Source organism: Aedes albopictus, chromosome 2, assembly GCF_035046485.1.
Source record: "Aedes albopictus strain Foshan chromosome 2, AalbF5, whole genome shotgun sequence".
NCBI lineage: Eukaryota > Metazoa > Arthropoda > Insecta > Diptera > Culicidae > Aedes > Aedes albopictus.
In genome coordinates, this window is record NC_085137.1 from 456,741,620 (window position 1) to 456,762,409 (window position 20,790).

General features: G+C 42.5%; 2 protein-coding genes across 2 annotated transcripts in view; one reads left to right on the forward strand and one right to left on the reverse strand.

Annotated features, from left to right (window-relative positions):
• LOC109397934 (transmembrane emp24 domain-containing protein 5) overlaps positions 1 to 20,790 on the reverse strand; it is a 548,078-nt gene that overhangs the window by 66,754 nt on the left and 460,534 nt on the right. The window lies entirely within an intron of this gene.
• Positions 7,150 to 20,470, forward strand: LOC115255798 (mediator of RNA polymerase II transcription subunit 23). Its single transcript, XM_029853927.2, has 7 exons — positions 7,150 to 7,550; positions 7,625 to 9,561; positions 17,739 to 18,245; positions 18,326 to 18,953; positions 19,084 to 19,237; positions 19,328 to 19,772; positions 19,829 to 20,470. Exons 1-7 carry the CDS (start codon positions 7,506 to 7,508, stop codon positions 20,379 to 20,381), a joined length of 4,269 nt encoding a protein of 1,422 aa, XP_029709787.2. The 5' UTR covers positions 7,150 to 7,505; the 3' UTR covers positions 20,382 to 20,470.

The following is a 20,790-nucleotide window of genomic DNA, read 5'->3' on the forward strand; positions in this document are numbered from 1 at the left end:
CTGTCACACAACAACCGGCACAACGAAACACTTCCTCGGAAGAACCACCTTCGGCGACTGAAGAGTCAAAATGGACAAAAGTCCATGCGAGATTCCGACTTTTATATCCTCAAAATACATAACCAAGATACGTTGGCAAATTTGGAATGGGCGGAGCTATGCATGGAGTAAAGTTGTAATGTAAACCATTTCGCTGAGCGTATTCATAAGTTATTCTAGTCAAAGTCGCAAGCTACCATGATTTCTAAATCGATGAAGGAAAATTATCCGATTCGCAACTCTTGAGGAATTAGTTTCGGTGGTCCTGAAAAGGACCGTTAAATGGACGATTTTGGGAAGGAAACGACATGAATTCACCATGCCGTGTTGGTTTTCCCCGCCGTCGGAAACTGATTGCTGCCGTAGTTTTACTTCTTGCCTGGTGAGATTCCTGGCCGAGCAGAGATTTGTCGCTGTGTTAGTGTGTGCTGCTGCCGGGCTGGAGGCGCCACGAACCTCCTTGTCTGATCCAACGAAAATGACGAAAGAATGTTAGAATTACAACCATGTTTCACACAAAACGGTCTAGATATGATAATGTATCGATGAATTCTTTATACCATTAGCGGCCAGCTTGATCACTGTGTCAGAGCCATTTCACCAGGCATATTTTCAGCTTTCGATTGCACCACGTTTTTGCCGATCTATGGAATTAAACCTTTGAGGAATCAGGATGATTTAAGAAAGAAAATTACATGAATTCACAATTTTGCACAATGCATGTTGGTTTTCTCCGCGTCAAATGCTGGGCCACCGAAGACTGATCCACTGTTTGCTGCCGTGAATAAAATTTATAGCCGACTTTACTCTTGCTGAGAAACGGAGATGCCTTTCACTTTTGGTTGCACTAAGCTTTTCTCGATCTATGGCGGTCCAACTCATAACTCTTTTGGAAAGATTTTCGGTGGTCCTGAAAAGGACCGTTTATATTATGGACGATTTTGATGAATTCACCACGCCACGCAATGCGTGTTGGTTTTCTCCATGCTGAATGCTGGAAGCCGTCGTAAACTGGTCCGCCGCTTGCTGCCTTGGATGAAATTTCCAGCCGAGCCGAGCCGTCGCTGGGTTGGTGTGTGCTGCTGTCGTAGTGGAGGCGCCACTAACCTCCTTGACTGATCCAACGAAAATGACGGAAGAAAACCGAGGACAAAGCTTTTATACCCCTAGATTAGCAGGCGAAGCTCCTCCCATTTGGGTGGCTTTACAGTTTATTTCGTTTGCATGCCCCGCCCGCTTGCACCCAGACGCTTCAAACCATTAAGCAACCGAGAAATGAGTAAATTTCCATTGAAAGGATTAAATTATCAAAATATTAAATGGTTTGGATCATCGAAAAATGTTAGATTTAAACCATGCTTTACACACGGTCCGGATAGGATAATGCGTTGATGAACTCTGTATACCATTAGCAGCCAGCTTCATCACTGTGTCAGAGCCATTTTGCCATTTCACCAAGCATATTTTCACTTTTCGATTGCACCACGTTTTTGCCGATCTATGGAATGAAACCTTTGAGGAATCAGGATGATTTAAGAAAGAAAATTAAATGAATTAGCAATTTCACACAAAGCATGTTGGTTTTCTCCGCGCTAAATGCTGGGTCACCGAAAACTGATCCACTGCTTGCTGCCGTGAATAAAATTAATAGCCGACCTCACTCTTGCTGAGAAACGACGATGTCTTTTACTTTTTGGGTGCAACACTATTCTCGATCGAATCCAATTCTCTTTTGGAAAGATTTTCGGTGGTCCTGAAAAGGACCGTTCTGGACGATTTAGATGAATTCACCATGCCACGCAATGCGTGTTGGTTTTCTCCATGCTGAATGCTGGAAGCAGTCGTAAACTGGCCCGCCGCTTGCTGCCTTGGATGAAATTTCCAGCCGAGCCGAGCCGTCGCTGGGTTGGTCTGTGCTGCTGCCGTACTGGAGGCGCCACCAACTTCTTTGACTGATCCAACGAAAATGACGAAAGAAAACCGGGGACAAAGCACTTATACCCCTAGATTAGCAGGTCAAGCTCCTCCCATTTGGCTGGCTTTCCAGTTTATTTCGTTTGCATGCCCCGCCCACTAGCACCCAGACGCTTCAAACCATTAAGCAACCGAGAAATGAGCCAATTTTCATTCAGCAATGTTTCTAATTTGGAAAATTCGATGTAGAATTCCAGGTGGAATCATTAGTGGCCGGCTTTATCATTGTTGCTGAGCCATCAAGCATTCAAAATATTTCACTTTTTTGTTGCACAACGCTTTTCCAGATCGATGGGATTAAACCTTCAAGGAATCTGGACGATTTAAGAAAGAAAATTACATGAATTCACCATTTCACGCATGCGTGTTGGGTTTCTCCGCGGTTAATGCTGGATACCATCGAAAATTGCCTCGTAGCTTGCTTCCGTGGATAAGATTGAGTGACCGTCTCCGCTGTTGCCAAGCAACGAGTATTCACTCTTTTACTGTTTGGTTCCACAACACTTTTCTCGACTGATGGATGAAAATAATCCGATTTCTAACTCTTGATGAATCATTTTCGGTGGCCCTGATAAGGACCGTTTGGTCATGAATTCACCATGTCACGCGATGTGTGTTGGTTTTCTCTGCGCTAAATACTGGACCGCCGAAAACTGACCCACTGCTTGCTGCCGTGGATAAAATTAATGGTGGGATTCACTTCTTCTGAGAAGCCGAGCTGTTGATTGATTGATTTGTCTTTATTAGAGAGACTTTCAAAGCCGAGCTGTCTTTCACTTTGGATTGCACTAAGCTTTTCTCGATCGATGGTGGTCCAACTCTTCAGGGAAGATTTTCGGTGGTCCTGAAAAGGACCGTTTATATTATGGACGATTTTGATGAATTCACCATGCCACGCAATACGTGTTGGTTTTCTCCATGCTGAATGCTGGAAGCCGTCGTATAGTGGCCCGCCGCTTGCTGCCTTGGATGAAATTTCTAGCCGAGCCGAGCCGTCGCTGGGTCGGTGTGTGCTGCTGTCGTAGTGGAGGCGCCACTCACCTCCTTGACTGATCCAACGAAAATGACGAAAGAAAACCGAGGACAAAGCTTTTATACCCCTAGATTAGCAGGCGAAGCTCCTCCCATTTGGGTGGCTTTCCAGTTTATTTCATTTGCATGCCCCGCCCGCATGTACCCCAACGCTTTAAACGAATAACCAACCCAGAAATGAGTAAATTGTCAATGAACGGATAAAGTAACCAAAATATTGAATTGAGTAGATCATTGTAATTCGAAAAATGTTAGAATTAAACAATGTTTCACACAAAATGGCCTTAATAGGAAAAAGCGTTGCAAAATTCCAGGTGGAATCATTAGTGACTGGCTTCATCAATGTTGCTGATTAATGGCATTCAATTTTTTTCACTTTTTGGTTGCACTGCAGTTTTCTCGATCGATGAAGAAACATTTTTCGATTCGTAGCTCTTGTGGAATTTGTTTCGGTGGTCCTGAAAAGGACCGGGACGAATGTTGGGCAATTAATTCAAATTATTTCTCCACGCAATGCAATGCGAGTGGGTTTTCTCCGCCACCGAAACATTGCCGCTTGCTGCCGTGAACGGATTTCCAATGCCACTCGCCTTTGGCACTGGAAGTCCAAAGCCGAGGCACTCGCCAGCTCTTCCTCCGATGCTGGTCGAAATGGAACTGACGAACAGCTATCGCATGATCGCATTCCTTCCTGCACCAAAGTTGCCCATCACGATGCGCACCAATCAGAGAGCGTTGGTGGACTGAACGAGAAATTTTGTCCGCTACCCATATTTATAGATTTCAGCGTTTGCAATGTCAAACTTTAAAACAATTTTTCAACTATTTATCAATGATTTTCAGGTTCACCGAATGTTCCAAATGGAACGCGGGAGTTTCATCTTTCGTATAACGGGATTCTTTTATCATTTCGTTAAGTAGGGACGATACTGTGAGCGTTTGAAATCTTTCACTCAAACGTAACGCTCTCGGTATCATAAATTTTGAAATGACACCAGGTATAGAAAACAGAGACGTAGTCCTACGTCAAAAAAATCTCGAACGACTCAATCACCAAAATACGAAATGAGATTACCTTTAGGAGGCCAATACAAACTTTAAATGCATTTTAATAATAGTTCCCGGGCACCAAAAATTATGATGTTTTGGATTTCGACTATTTTTAAAGTGGAGATTCCGATAAAGGTGGAGCGGACCTGGTGTGATGGTTAGAACACTTGACTATTACGCCGAGCGAGGTCCTGGGATCGAATCCCATTCCCGACAAACTCACTAAATGAGAGTTCTTCGTTCGGAAGGGAAGTAAAGCGTGGGTCCCGAGATGAACTAGCCTAGGGCTAAAAATCTCGTTAATACAGATAATTAAAAATCCGATAAAGAATTAATCTTAATATAAACTCAATTTTGAAATTAAATAATTCTATTAAATTTTGACCAATTTTCAACCACGCTGCCCCATTGTGCATTCATTTCTGAGGTCTCCGGTGGGTAATAAAGTATTTCACTTACCGATATTTCGAAGAATTTCCTGGTCTATCGATTCACAAAACTACTAATCACTCAACACACTGTAAATGTACACTTTTTAATGTGAAAATTCCCACAATTTCACACATTTCTCACGTAAAATAAACTTTATTCACGCGTCAAAACTTGAAACCTGCCGGAACGATCGCGCAACAAAACCGGAAAACTAAATTTTCATTGGCTGCGTACTTTGTTTTGAATCGTGTGAACTCCGACACTGGGCCTCTCACAGGTTCTGGGCACGCTCGGATTTATTCACATACTAGCTGTCCCGGCCAGCCTCCTGTCACCGCAATACTGCCCCACAGGAAAATAACGAGCCAACATCTCTGGTTCCCACTTCCAGCCGCCTCGTTGAACTCAATAGCGGCGGCTCGGCGGCTTGGTTCCCCATGACAGCGCAAAGTTTGTAAACAAACATAATTCCAGGAGCAAAAATCAAAAGCGGCGAAACTTTTTTTCACAACCATTTTTTTTTCACCTTTTAAAATCGTTAGTTTAAGCAAAACATGATTTTTAATTTCGCAACTATTTATTTAAAAATGAAGTCGTAATAGTACCAGCTCGTCTTCGTCACGGGAATAAAGTTTCCATAAAATTTAAAAATGTTACAGTCAATAATCGTTCCTGGATTTTGATGCTGACCTCAAAAACATGGCCGCGTGACAGGAGGCTGGTCCCGGCAAACTTTGTCTTGCCAAGCTCTGCTGGTTTGACAACTGTAGGGCTCAAAACAGCACCGCACTCTAGATTGGTTTCATTTCGAACGGGTTGATTTTCTTCCCAGCTAATTATTGCTTTTTTTGCACCGTATTCGACCCCCTGCAGAAATTTTTTGTCACACCACAATATGTTCCCACCAGTTTCAGCATACATTGGTTCGTTTCGCTGCTAGAAATTTTAAGCGTCTGTTACACTTTTTGGGTGGTGCATGGAATAATCGGTTTTTTTTCTCCCTTTTAAATGGCTCAGACCTGTTTGGTCCATATTTAAATAATCGGTTTGTTTACTTGCTATTTTCTTTGGTGTTTGACGTGTGAACAAATATTTCAGACGTTTGAACATTTGCACGGTAATCTATAAAGCAAAGCAAGACGCAATAACAAATCAGTACATTATCAATTTTCTTACTTTTTTCGTTGATTATCGTAACTTTTTCTACTTATAAACACAGCCACCATGAATATGAATCGAACCGTGCAAGAGGCATGATGATCGGTTCAGCCGTTTGTGAGTTTTGTTGCCTCAAAGGGACTTCAAACTCATTTTTATACATATAGATAGATAGATAGATAGATAGATATCCGTGCTATGTAGAACACAATCTGTAATACTTGCAGTCATCTCGTTCAATGAATCCTAAAGTTATTTAACATTTTAAAATTGGCTTCCAAGAAAACTATATAGGGTATGTGTTCCATCATTAATCTCACGCTCCCATATTCATCCTATTCGAAAACAAGCGATTGACGATCGAAAACAAGCACCGATTGATTCCGTTCTTTTTGTTTTCATGGGTGCTCACTTCTAACAAAATATACAAAAATAAGAAACAAAACAAACAGCGCTTCAATCGTTTGTTTTACGTAGGATGATAATGGGAGCCACATGCTTAAGAAGGGAACCAATGCCCTAGTACATATTAATTAAATAATCAGAAGTGAAGATTCTTCTTTATTAACTATTATCGTCGCACCACTAAATCGAAGTCGTCGCTAGAAGCACATGCGAAGTTGCAGCTGCGAAGTAAATTTGAATCTATTTTTTCTGTTGCGCATCATTAAGCTAATTAAGAGCAACAATATTATGCTTTTGGTCGAAATACAAAGTGACCGAACGTGCGAAAATTGATATTTAACCTACTTAGAAATGTCGCAACTCAATTTGGATTAGTGCATATTGTCGGGCCGCCACCAAACCGGACTTCGCACAATCAAGTCGCGACGCGACCCAACTCGCGACGTTTTTTGGTCATGTCAAAAGTAGTGCGCATCCTTCCCGTTGTTGTCAGCAACACAGCGTACTAGATGCGAAACAGTTGCGACACTTGTGGACCAAGAAAATGGCAATTTTTGATTGAATGTCGGTCTTGATTCCAACCGGATAGACAATATAATATATTATAATGGTCCACTGCACAAATTTATTCTGGCCTGCTTACTCTCATGCGAAATTTGACGTTTGAGCGGTGTCGGCACCGCTCAAACGTCAAATTTCGCGTGAGAGTAAGCAGGTCAGCATAATTTCGTGCATTGGACCATGCTGCACGAATGGTGAATCTAGTTGAGCGTGCCACAAATCAAAACTCCGACAAATGGCGTCGCCGGCCGGCAATTTTTTTCCGAACTTCCCCTTCGTGACCGACGCGACCTACCACCCACGACACGAAGTTTGACAGCTAGCCGCCTCTCGAAAAAGTTTGTTTAGTAAACAACCAGCCTCCTGTCACGCGGCCATGTTTTTGAGGTCAGCATCAAAATCCAGGAACGATTATTGACTGTAACATTTTTAAATTTTATGGAAACTTTATTCCCGTGACGAAGACGAGCTGGTACTATTACGACTTCATTTTTAAATAAATAGTTGCGAAATTAAAAATCATGTTTTGCTTAAACTAACGATTTTAAAAGGTGAAAAAAAAAATGGTTGTGAAAAAAAGTTTCGCCGCTTTTGATTTTTGCTCCTGGAATTATGTTTGTTTACAAACTTTGCGCTGTCATGGGGAACCAAGCCGCCGAGCCGCCGCTATTGAGTTCAACGAGGCGGCTGGAAGTGGGAACCAGAGATGTTGGCTCGTTATTTTCCTGTGGGGCAGTATTGCGGTGACAGGAGGCTGTAAACAACAGTTCAGGCGGCGTTCGTTTTGCTATTCAAAAAATCGTCAATTTTCACACTTTTTCCCCAGTATTATGAACTAAAAACCGTGCGAAAAGATGGCAACCGATACGCAGATTATAAAACTGGTGGAGGAGATTCTGGTGAGTTGGGGGGCGCGTGAAAAAATTGAATTCTTCTATGGTGATTGTTGTTCTCTTTGTTGCTGTTGTTGCAGTGCGAGAAGACCAATGACTACGACTACGAGGGCCCGATGCCGGACGAGGCGGAACTGGCCAAGCGGGCCGAGGATGGGATGAAAAAGTTTGGCACGGTGTTCGCCGGGATGTCCCAGGAAACGAAGGAGAATGCGTTGCGTTCGTGCTTGATCCATGTGGCCGGGATCAATCACCGGAATAAGGTCCGGAAGCACATGCAAGTGTTGCGGGATCTGGTCGCGAAGGGAATCATTCCGGCGCGGTTGCTCTGCGAGCAGATTATGAGTTCGGAAAAGCTGGTCTATCAGAATCAGAGCTTCTGGATCGAGTGCTTCCAGGTGGTGCGCCGGGTGATCGGTGGCGTCGACTACAAGGGCGTCCGGGAGATCATGAAGTGCTGCAAGGAGAAGGCTCTGTCGTTCCCGGCGGGAATCAGTTCCAGCATCCTGCCGCAGATGCTGGAACTGACCGAGGTCATTGAGCACATCTTCAACCGGAATGCGTGTCTTCTTCCGGCGTACTTCATCATTAATGAGATCCAGAAGGCGGACTACCAGGACACCCACTGGCGGATTGCCAATCTGATCGCTAACTTCATCGAGGAGTTTGTGATCGTGGCGCAGATGTTGTCGATCATAGGCCACTCGTCGATGCTGCCGATCGTGGAGCACTCGTCCTACGCGGACAATCTGATCAATCCGTGGAAGCTGGATCCGAACACGCTGAAGCTGGCCCTGAGGGGAAACCTGCCGTACGAGCCGGAATTGCTCCAGCCGCAGATTAAACTGTTGAGGTTCGTGCTGGAACAGCCCTATTCGAGGGACATGGTCTGCTCGATGTTGAATTTGCAGAAGACCCAGAAGCAGAAGTGCATGGCGCTGGAGGAACAGCTGGTGTGGTTGGTTATGTGCGCCATGGAGTGTTCCGAAAAGGAACCGGTTCACACGACGGTGGACGATGAAGTTTCCAGCCACACCCAGTGGGTGTGGCTGCATTTGAGCTCGCAGCTGATCTACTTTGTGCTGTTCCAGTTTGCCACGTTCCAGAACATTGTGAACACATTGCACGACAAGTTGGCAGTCAGCAATCTACGGCGAGGTCGGGACCATTTGATGTGGGTTTTGTTACAGTACATTTCCGGAAGCATCCAGAGGAACTCAATTACCAATTTTTTGCCGATATTGAAATTGTATGACATTCTCTACCCGGAAAAGGAACCGCTTCCGGTTCCGGATTACAACAATCCTCTCTGTACCCATCAAATGGCCCCAACTTGCATTTGGATTCACCTTCTAAAGCGAGCTCAATCCGAGCACTACAACATCAACCGGCCCATCCCGACGGCCCTCAAGCTGCACCACGATTTCCTCCAGCATCTGGTCCTACCCAACAACAACGCCACCCTCTGTCTGGGATCGGACTACCGGCTGGCCCTGCTCTGCAACGCCTACTCCACCAATCCGGACTACTTCTCCCGGCCGATGGCCGCCCTGATTGAAACCATCCTCGGCAACTGCAAGAATCAATCCGCTGGCAGTGGTGGTTCCACCTCCGCCCAATCCCTCCCAACCGTCCCGCTTTCCATGTGCGTCCTGGATAGCCTCACGATCCACAGTAAGATGTCGCTCATCCACAGCATCGTGACGCACATGATCAAACAGGCCCAGAACAAGAGCGCCACCCTGCCGAACTCGAACAACATGGCACCAGCTCTGGTGGAAACCTATTCCCGCCTGCTGGTGTACACCGAGATCGAATCTCTCGGTATAAAGGGTTTCCTCGGACAGCTGCTTCCACAGGTGTTCAAGTCCGCCGCCTGGGGAATTCTGTACACGCTGCTGGAGATGTTCTCCTATCGGATGCACCACATTCAGCCGCACTACCGGGTGCAGTTGCTGTCGCATCTGCACTCGCTGGCTTCAGTGCCGCATACCAATCAGATGCAGTTGCACTCCTGGTAAGTAAAATCGATCCGGTGTTTGTGATGGATTTCCGAAGCGATTCAAAACCTTTTCCTAATGGAAATTTCCACGGACTTTCTTTAACATCAAGTCGATCAAGTCACTTGATGAATGTGTTTCTTATCTGCCATCACTAACAAACATGGTCAATTACAGGGCGGATTTCGAAAGAAAAAAGATCAAAAATTATAGTTAGTCATCCGTGGCTTTCAACTAACATGAACAACATGATAACTCCGATCTACATGTACGTACTTATCTCATGGAGCAGAAATTCTGATTTTTCTCTGAGACATTTTCGAAGAAGCTTGGACATCTTTAATGGTTACTAACTAACCTATTAATTTCTTATTTTTAGAGTTGTCATAATGATTTGTTATTTGTTTATGTCTAAAACTCGCAGATATTTTACTTTGCATTCTGAACGCAGATTTTTGACGGATTTCAGGATGATTTCAAGAAAGTTTTCTGGAGTTCCATCTTGAATAGATGGAAAAAATATAAACATTCAAACTGATTTTTAAATAGGATTCCGGGCACCAAAATTCACGAGAATTTGGATTTTTGCTCAGTTCGGCATGTAGATTCAGAATATGGAATTATCCCAACACCGCTAAAGAAGCCAATTGATTTGGAATTTGTTGAAAACCATTGGATTGGGTCTCATGCTCTCGTCTTTCTGCGTACTCGCCGATAGCATTTCGATATGCCTCGGCCGATGCACAATCGCAGAGATTCACTGAGTCAAAAATGCTTAGGAATTTAATAAGTCGCAACTTATGAAAGGACTGTTTTCTGTTTCATTACTCGCTTATTGAGTTCATAGTTGTTGCGAACGCGTTCCATATCTACAACTTACGATTGACATAAGCGGCATGGTTGTGAAAAAGCCATAATTGAAATATATGAAAATCTTTACAATGAGGGTATGGATTCCAGTTAGCTTCGTCTTAGACAAACAAGCATTACTCACAGATCAGTTTTCGGAGCTATCGGACACTCAAAATCAAATTGATTATCTTTAAGTGCCCATAAATTCTCGCAAATCAACAACAACAATGGAATTATACGTAAGTAAAATGATCGATTCCTCTTTATTGATCCCAGTGTTTCCGCAAAAAAGACAAGAAGCAAGTTTGACTGCATTGTGTAGAAAAACAAACCGCATGCAAACTTGCATTCTTAAATGGAAGTACCTATCGATGATCGATGAAGAGAAATCTATCATTTTACTTACGCAGTAATTCAAGATGCATGACATGAGTTGGAGCAGAATTATTTCATCACAAAATTCAAAACATATAAATACGATTATCATTTTGCTTGTGACATGACATCCATAATTACCAATATTGTTTTCTATAAGTTTCAGTAGTTGATTTCAATAAGAGCAAACATACGATAGTTATAGTTTTGATCCAATGATATTCCTAAGCAAAACTTATGATTTTGGTAAGTGACTGGACATAAAATTTTTCCTCTCTTAATCATAAGTGAAATTTATGGCTTTCAATAATAATCGTAGTGTCACCAAATCTTAAGGGGATCTTATGCTCTTCCTAAGTGTTTTTGCCTCAGAATAGAATAGAATAGAAGTAATATAGCCTTCGTGTAGTAACGTGTCGTCTTTGTATTGTACATTTTATTAGTGTAAATACAGTTATGTTTTAATCTGTTATTCGCTACACCTGGGAGTTTAAATAGACAGTTATGTCTCTCGGTCACCCCGAACTCCATGTCGTAACAGAATTATAGTGACAAAGGATTCACACAGAAATTCTCGGCACTCGCGAAGAATTTTTGGAATTCATGAAAAGTAGTTTCTGGAGAATATTTTACGAATTAGTGAGGGAGGGGTGGAAAGTGCTGTTTCATTAGAAATTTATGAAAGCATGATTTAGAAAATCCGCATGGGTATTGTTGTAACGAGATCGACGAATAGACGTCAAACATCGATGCCTGGACGTTATTTTGGAATCCAAGATAACGAAAAAACTCAAATTGCGACAGTGTGTGTTTAATTGGCAAATGGATCAATGAAGCAAACTTTTCTGGCGTTCACCGCATGTAAACAGAGGTGCCACCGTATATGGACATTTATATCACAGACAATTTTTTTTTTTTAATCTGTATTAACGAGATTTTTAGCCCTAGGCTAGTTCATCTCGGGACCCACGCTTTACTTCCCTTCCGAAGGAAGAACTCACATTTTGCGAGTTTGTCGGGAGTGGGATTCGATCCCAGGTCCTCGATGTGATGGTCAAGTGTTCTAACCATCACACCAGGTCCGCTCCACGGGGATACCACAGACAAACAGACGTAACACTTGCGAAATTTCCATCGACCACGCTTTTAACGATCATTTTAAATTTTCATAGTTGTGGCTTTCACAACCAGAGGCGCGCGCATCGTTTTTCTATGCGTTTGACGTTTCACACTGGTGCCTTCTGTTGACGATATTGCACAACACAGTGATTCGTGCAACTTTTCCACCAGGTGATGGTAGTGTGAACTGGGCGATGAATTTCCATGAAAATTTTTCAAGGTGTTACGTCTGTTTGTCTGTGTTAATATTGTGACAGCAGTGGAGTTATGTCAAACACACAAGACTATGGTGGCGCTATCTGTTCATTCCATAGCAACTGTTTTAGATATGATCCATTGACAGATAATTTTGTTAAAAATAACACTTATTTTGGTGGGATTCAAACCCACGACTCCGTATCGCTAATTCGGCGCTTTAGCCAACTAAGCCACAGAACAAGTTATAATTCAGTGAAATAGAAAGTAAAACTGGATTCGAAGCACCACCTTAACCAGGTCCGTCTTTCACAACTTTATTTCTTTTTCGGCTTAGATGTCAATCTCCTACACTCTCGCGGTTGCGCCATCGAAATGATGAGCGCGAGCGAATTGTTTATGTGATGAGATTCGATACCCTGCGGTCGCATGCTTTCTCATCATGCGTTGAACGGCTTTTGATTATTAAATATTCGGTTAAACGGTTGAAATCGATGTCCGACGTTATTTTAAAATCCATGTTAAATAAGAACACACACGAATGTGAACTTACAAAACACCTGAATTTTCATAGTTGTTTCTGTGCTCTTGTGGGGTGGTTTTCTAGTGAAACTGGCAACACTGCACAAATTGAAAAGTAGTAGAAAAGAAGGCCATGAAGTGAGCAGTTTGGAAGTAGAATCCCTTTGCAAACGGCGGATTTGTACACTTAAATTTAAGTTTTAAACCATGTAAATAGTATATTTCAGCATTGAAGCGCTAAGCGAATAACCGAAATGCTACTGTCAATAGTTGTTAATCCATATAAAGGTGATGCTCCCAACACCATTTCTCACTTTTCACTTCTCGTGCTTAATTTTTATTTATTATTCCTCACTGCTTACTACTCACTTATGGTTCTTCCCTGCACGTTTCTCACTCAGTTACTGTTCCGTTTTTTACTCTGCATCGCTCACATCTAACTTCTGACTGAATCACACTCCCCATTATTATCTTTTCAATGCTCACTTCTACTCACTTCATCACATTTTTCACTTCCTTACACATTCCACTATTAACTGCTCTTCCCTTACAGTTCTGCTTTGAACTCTTCATTGCTCACTATTCTTTTCTCACTCCTCGCTTCTTACTTTTCACTACTCACTCCTTACTCACTTCCCTCTCTTTTAGTGTAGAATTAGCTTAAGTTAAATACACGCACATAAGGAAAAAATCCCAATTTTCTAGAGCGCCGTTTTGTTGAGCCGTAAAACGGATTTGACTGAAATTGCTTCCCGATGTTAACAATGACTCATGATACATTTTCCGCCATATCAGTTGAACGTATCTTTAAAACGGTGCTCTGAAAAATGTGAGCTATGAATTCCAAATACCTTGTCCATAAATTAACCCTCGAGAAGTCGCGTTTTTGATTACCTGCAGCGACTCACAGTACACGACGCGACCGCTCCCGGGTTAAAAAAAAACTTCTCTCTTTGCATCGTCTACTCCTCTCACTGGTCATAACTTCGCACTACTTCACACTCATCGTCATTCATTTTACATTTACCATTCCTCATAGCTAACTTCTTACTTCTGACTCTTTGCTGCTCACTTTTTATTCCTCACTCATCACACTTAACTTTTAAATGTGCACTCCTCACACTTCACCATTCTCTGATAACCCGTCACATATCACGGCTTTCTCCTCATTTCTCATTCCAAACTGCCCACTTATTATTGCTTCACACTTTTCACTGGCTCCAGCTTACTTCAATTTATCATTCTTTAGTGCTCACTCTTCACTACCAACTGTCATATCAACTTCCAATTGCTCACTTTTTACTCCTCACGGTTACGGGACAAATTGACGGGCTTTTTGTGTGAGACAAATTGACTTGATGTTGCTTTCTTAGAGTTTCCGATCAAAGTGCATATACAGGGTGTTGGGTTCGTGAGTGCAAACTTTTTATAGAGTGATAGAGGACCATAAAAGGTGAAAAAAAAGCTCTACGCATATGGTCAAATCTCAACCGTTACGTAGTTTCTGAACTTTCCATGTTTTTGATTATTATTGCCTTAACTGGTTATAACTTGAAAATAATCAAACTTATCGCAGTTTTTTTACCCTTATTCGAAAGATTATTGAATTTTCTATAAAATGACTCCTTTGAATCGATTGGTTTAGTTAAATAACTAAGTTTTCTAGAGCAAATAGCTCAAAAGTAGTGTGTTCAAACTTGTTTTTGTCAATTATCTTTGAAACATGCGTAATAAATTAAAAAAGTATCTTCAACAAAGTTGTGGCCCCTGTTCCACTCTACAATTCGTTCTTTAACTTCAAACTTCTAGCTCTTATCGTTTTCTTGAAATTTCCTTTTAAATGTGCGGCACAGTGCGCAAAAGAGTGCTTACTTTGACAGTTGAAAATTTATGATCTGGATTGCGAAGTTCAAATCAAAGTGAAATAGGTCACAACTTTGCCTAAAAAAGAATTTTAAATTATTATGCATTTTTCAAAGATAATTGACAAAAACCAATTAAAACACACTACTTTTGAGCTATTTGCTCTAGAAAACTTAGCTGTTTAACTATACCAATCGATTCAAAGATGCCATTTGATAGAAAATTCAATAATTTTTCGAATGAGGGTGAAAAAACTGCGATAAGTTTGATCGTTTTCAAGTTACAGCCAGTTAAGGCAATAAGAGTAAAAAACATGGGGAGTTCAATAACTACGTAACGGTTGAGATTTGACCATATGCGTAGAACAATTTCTTTTACCATTTATGGTCCTCTATCACCCTTTAAAAAGTTTACACTCAGGAACCTAACACCCTGTTTTCTTAGCGAAATTTGTAAATTGGACTTATTTTATATATTAGAGTAAAAGGGTTTTCAAGCTTAAAAACGCTGTATCTCTGGAACGGCCCAAAAGACCTCGGGGAGTTAAGCTTTTTCGATTGGAAAATGTCTGATAAACACGATGGAATCAAAATTTTTGAAATCAAAATATACTCATTCGACGAAAAATCGATTTTAAATTTTAAAATTGAAAAATAACATGCTACATAAGGGCAATGTGTGTGTTTTCTTTTCATGTATTTGACTAAGTATCCGTCATCATTAGAAAAACAAGTTTTTCTTTGGTTTTCACACAGTCATCTACGCATACTACTTCGAAATACCTGAAAATGTTATGGTTCTATCTTCAAAGACAAAAAAGTTGATACTTATTGGTAAGAGATGCAATAATTTACTATCAAATATGGTTTGGCTTGCAGTCTCTCAAATCAAAAGGAAACAGAGGTTATCTATTTTCCGACGTTTCGGCGCAATGTATTTTGCCTTCTTCTTGGGATCACTAAAATGGTTTATACAATAAGTTTAATTTTACATTTCTATTTGTGTATCATTTACTTACTAGAGTTCTGTTTTTTGTCATTGTGTGTTTAATTTCTATTTCACACATCACTAGTTCGTTGCATCACTATTGTTTGAAATTTAATTATGTTTTAGTGATCCCAAGAAGAAGGTAAAACGTCGGAAAATAGATAACCTCTGTTTCCTTTTGATTTGAGAGACTGCAAGTGATAGAAACCGTCACAGTCGATGAATTAAGATTACAACAATAATTTACAATATGCGCTTTTAACAGTTTTTGCATGGAAAGTATTTAAAAAAAATGTTCTAGACCCTCCGATGGATGTTTTCCACCGACCCAGGAATTGAAGGGAATGGCCCAAAGTATCATTGGGCAAAATTTCAGACTTACTTATTTTTTTTGTTTTAAAGTTGCTCTATAAACACACCGTGTTGGGTCTTCTACTATTTGGGCTAGAAATCCTCTACATAGAGATGAGCGGAAGTTACATACATCGATTCGGCAACGCTGTTTGTTTTGTTTACAACAGCTGCCAACACTTGCTACAAAGCTAGATGTTCAAACTTTGTGCGTGACTTCGTTGTGGTTCAAGTTGTTTTGTTTACATTTTCTAATTATGGTAGAATTTTTTTTTTCAAAATTTTGTTGAAATAGCGGAGCAATCGAAGAAATCTGAAATTCAATGCAAAAGTGTTACGCTAATCATATCGGCAGAAGTGAAGCAAGAAGCCAGCAATGGAAGTTTTTTCGACAAGTGCAGCAACAAAAGTGTCGTCATAAGCATGAGCTTTTGAAAGCAGAATTAATAAATTTTTATCTTTTTACTAAACATACATATGCCGCCAATATCTCGATATTAAAAATAAATAATTTTAATTTATTTAGTTCCGATTGCAATACCGTTCGAACGACGCCTTCCTACGAACGATAAGCATGTTCATTTGGCTCACACTTTGACAGTTCTCTCTGCACGATTGGCTCACAATGGCCGCCTCCGCAGATCTCTATAATGTAGGATTACTATATTTGGGCAGGTGTACTTAAATGTCAATTTCTTGATTTTGCTTATTGGCTGACCAAGCCATGTGGTAAATTACACTGTAGAAAATGCTATGACATCCATGTGCACAACAGAAACATGTGCTCGATGAACAAATTCAGATTAAAATAGGACACAATCGGTGAAGTACTTGAATTGAAGTAATGAGCTGAATTTTTGTATGGTGAGAAAGTCAATTCTCCATATCTGCAATGTAATAGGAAAAAGCGTGGGTATGAATTATGATTCCTTGCCTAATTTGATGCCGTTTGAGCAAAACTTTGGGTAATTATTGTCGGTAGCTTCAGGCACAGTCTCCCAATCACTTATTGGTATGACAATTAGTATGCAGTCGGACTTTCGACGGGTCAGTGATTGGGGGTCAAATATTTGTTCAAAAAGAAACCAATCCTAAAACATCTTGTTTGACTCGATCGCATTATTATTAGTATCAAGCAGATGTTGTTTCTCAAGTTCTTTCCTTGTCAAATACTAGAATGACTCGCAAAACAGTCCCATATGAATAGGAAACCCAGCAAAGATGGTACTGTTATGTGAGTGGCGGCAGTAGACCCTGTGTATTTATAACCTTAAGAACGAGCGGTTACATTATAGTTGATATTTCGTTTCTTGCAATAAAGCGTTTTTGATTTCGTCTTCGTGGCCAACATATTACTCGAAATGTGTTGAACATATTTTTGAGGATCGATGTAGTTCATCTGGTGAACAATATTTATAAAATAAAAAGTAGTCTAACGGGATACTTACCTATTTTGTCCTCTGTTCCATATTGGCCTCACATACCATACTGGGTAATTCTCGCTGAAACCAGGCCGCCATTTACATATAGCCTGGGATTTTAAATTTTTCTGGCCTTTTCGCTAGAAAACGATAAAAAAGGATGAAAACGCACACCTAAATATTAAATTTAATGATAAAATTCAAAATGGCGGCCAAATCCAAGATGGCTACCAAAATTTTTCAACTTCAAATGAAAATTTTGTAAAGTTTTGTACATGTTACAACACGAATTTTCGAAATATTACGCTATAAATTAGGTGCAATTTGAGGAAAAATCGTCATTTTCGTCACCTGGTCAGCCCCTTGGCAACAAGGGGTCATCAATTCAACTCAACCAAAGTGGTTTTCATCTTTTTTTTTATCATTTTCTAGCGAATAAGAAAGTAAAATTTAAAATCTCAGGCTTTATGTAAATGACGGCTCTACTAATAAAGCCCTATCGTTTCCAGCGTTGAATCGACAGCCCTCCGTCTCATCACCGGTCTCGGCTCGGTCGAAGTTCAAGCCCAGATGACCCGCTACGTAAACGAACAGAAGGCCCCGGGAAACATCGTTTCCGCTGAAAGCGAAGAGTTGAACCGAGCTCTCATTCTAACCCTAGCTCGCTCGATGCACATCACCGGCACCGGAAACGACACCCAGTCCACCACGTGGTGCAAGGAACTGCTGAACAGTATCATGCAGAATACGCCGCATACCTGGTCGCAGCACACGTTGCAGTGTTTCCCGCCGGTGCTGAACGATCTGGTCGTGCAGCACAACGTCCCGAAGGAGAACAAACAGCTGCTGAAGAAATCGGTGGACGAGGAGTACCGCAACTGGACGTCGATGTCCAATGAAAACGATATCATTGGGCACTTTGGTTCGGCTGGCACACCAGGGACGCCACCGCTGTTCCTGTGTTTGCTGTTCAAGATGATCGTCGAGACGGACACCATCAGTCCGGTGGCGTACAAGTAAGTTAATCAAATTAATATTTACTGACAATATGAGATGTGATAGATTGTTACTGAAATCCTTTCATTTTCTTCCTCAGAATCCTAGAACGCATCGGCGCACGCGCCCTTTCCGCGCACCTACGCAAACTCTGCGACTACCTCGTATTCGAGGTATCCAACTCGGCAGACGGTGCCCACGTCAATAAGTGCGTCGACACCATCAACGACATGATCTGGAAGTACAACATCATCACCATCGATCGACTGGTGCTCTGTCTCTCGCTCCGCACCCTCGAAGGAAACGAAGCCCAGGTCAGCTTCTGTATCATCCAGTTGCTGCTGCTGAAAACCTCGGAGTTCCGCAACCGGCTGCAGGAGTTCGTCAGCATCAATTCGCCCGAGCACTGGAAGCAGAACAACTGGCACGAACGCCATCTGGCGTTCCACCAGAAGTTCCCGGAGAAGTTCACCCCGGACGAATCGGTGTCGCACCCGTCGCTGCCGGTCTACTTCGGGAACGTGTGCTTGCGCTTCCTGCCGGTGTTGGACATTACGATCCATCGGTACCTGGAGGTGCCGGCGACGATGAGCAAGACGTTGGATGTTTTGTTGGATCATTTGGGACCCCTGTACAAGTTCCACGATCGGCCGATCACGTATTTGTACAATACGTTGCATTACTACGAGCGGATGCTCCGGGATCGGCCGCCGTTGAAGAAGCGATTGGTAAGTTTCGTGGTTCTCCGAATAATCCCGGAATGTTGATCCTTCAGCACTACAGGTTCTGTAGATAATCAATAGATCGGTGCATCAATGGATATGGAGAGTCGTTACAGATAAGTCTTGCTTTCCATAGGTCGGAACGGTTATCGGATCACTTAAAGATGTCCGGCCGGATAATTGGGCTGTAACGGAGCAGTACCAGTCGTACATGGCCAAGAAGGACGAAGCCGTCAATTGGGTACCGGATTTGAACTACTACATCTACCTGGTCCGGCGTATGCAGGACAGTATCCTTTTCCAAAACATACTTGTTTCGTTATTTTTTTTTGTGTTTTCTTTTGTTGTACCAAAAAATCCTTAACTCAACCTACTCCTAGCCATCGACGGTACCAACGTCTTTCCGGGAACCGATTGGCGCTTCAACGAGTTCCCCAACCCACCGGCCCATGCCCTGTACGTTACGTGCGTCGAACTGCTGGGACTCCCGGTCGGGCCCCAGGGCGTTGCCAATAGCCTAATTGACGTGGTGGTCAAAGGCTATCCGGTCATTCCGGCCCAAAGCGTGCACAATTGGATCAACACGATCGGGCTGATCATGGCTGCCCTGCCGGAGTCCTACTGGGGTGTGATCTACGAACGGCTACGGGAGGTCATCAGCTGCTCGCAGATGACCAAATGGATGCACCGGCAGAGTCCGTTCGAGCTGTTCAACTTCAAGATCGTGCGGGAAGCCATGCTGGAGAAGAGCTACGTGCTGATCTTGGCGATCGCGCAGAGCATTCTGCATCACAGCGGAATCGGGCAGATCGCGACGGTTACAGAGTACGTTTCGGTCGAATACCGGAGAGTCTCCTTTAACGTTCGATCTTTTTTTCCAGCTATATCAAGGAAAACTTCAAGCCCATCATCAAAACCGAGTACCAGCTGATCAACCTGTGTCACCTGGTTGGTCCGTTCCTGAACCGTCTTAGCACCGAGCGACCACGCGCAGTTTCCGACATAACCCTGATTCTGTACGAGCTGCTCGAACAGGTCGACAAGGCACAACCTTCGATCGCCCTCAAATACATGGACCCGATCTGCGATCTGCTGTACCACATCAAGTACATGTTCATCGGGGATATGATGAAATCGGACCTGGAGGCGATCATCCGTCGGCTACGGCCGGCACTGCAGATGCGTCTACGGTTCATCACCCGGTTGAACGTGGACGAGATTGGGGTCGATCAGCAGAATGTCGATGCGTCGTCGGTGACTGGTCAGGGTACGACCGGTCCAGGTGGTCCCCAATCGCAGCAGCAACCGCTTGGTGGTGCTGGACAAGGGGGAGGTCAACCGGCGGTTGCTCAACAACAGCAGCAGCAGCAACAACAGCAAGCTCAACAACAGCAGCAACCGCAGCAGCAGCAAGTGCAGGTGCAACAGCAGTAGATGGTAAGTAATCGATAAGAAAGCATTTATTCACAATACGTTAGAATTTACAACATTAAGAATATGATACTTGGTAGCTTAGAGCGAGCCAGCGATCAACTGAATGTTTGTCTGTAGAAAAGCTGAGAACATTCCTTGTACTGAACGAATCAAAATAACAGGGTTGCGCTGCTCTGAGGAGTCTGTATCCCGTGGGGTAATTTCACCCTCTCGGGGTAATCCTTGTGCTCTAGCGATACCCTATCGGGGTAATTTTACCATCTTGGGAATTTTTTACAGTCTTAATAGATTGCAAAACCTTTTTAATTATGAGCTGATTTCAATCGTTTTGTGCAAACTTGAAGATCATGACTTGTACCCTCTCGTAGGAATTTTTACCCTCTCAGTGTAATTTAAAATGGGCTGATGT

Bases quoted from the DNA above. Each gene is read 5' to 3' on its own strand.
- LOC115255798 (XM_029853927.2), top strand. From the start codon at position 7,506: ATGGCAACCGATACGCAGATTATAAAACTGGTGGAGGAGATTCTG. The intron at 7,551-7,624 runs GTGAGTTGGGGG...CTGTTGTTGCAG, and splicing joins AACTGGTGGAGGAGATTCTG to TGCGAGAAGACCAATGACTA. The intron at 18,954-19,083 runs GTAAGTTTCGTG...TGCTTTCCATAG, and splicing joins CGCCGTTGAAGAAGCGATTG to GTCGGAACGGTTATCGGATC.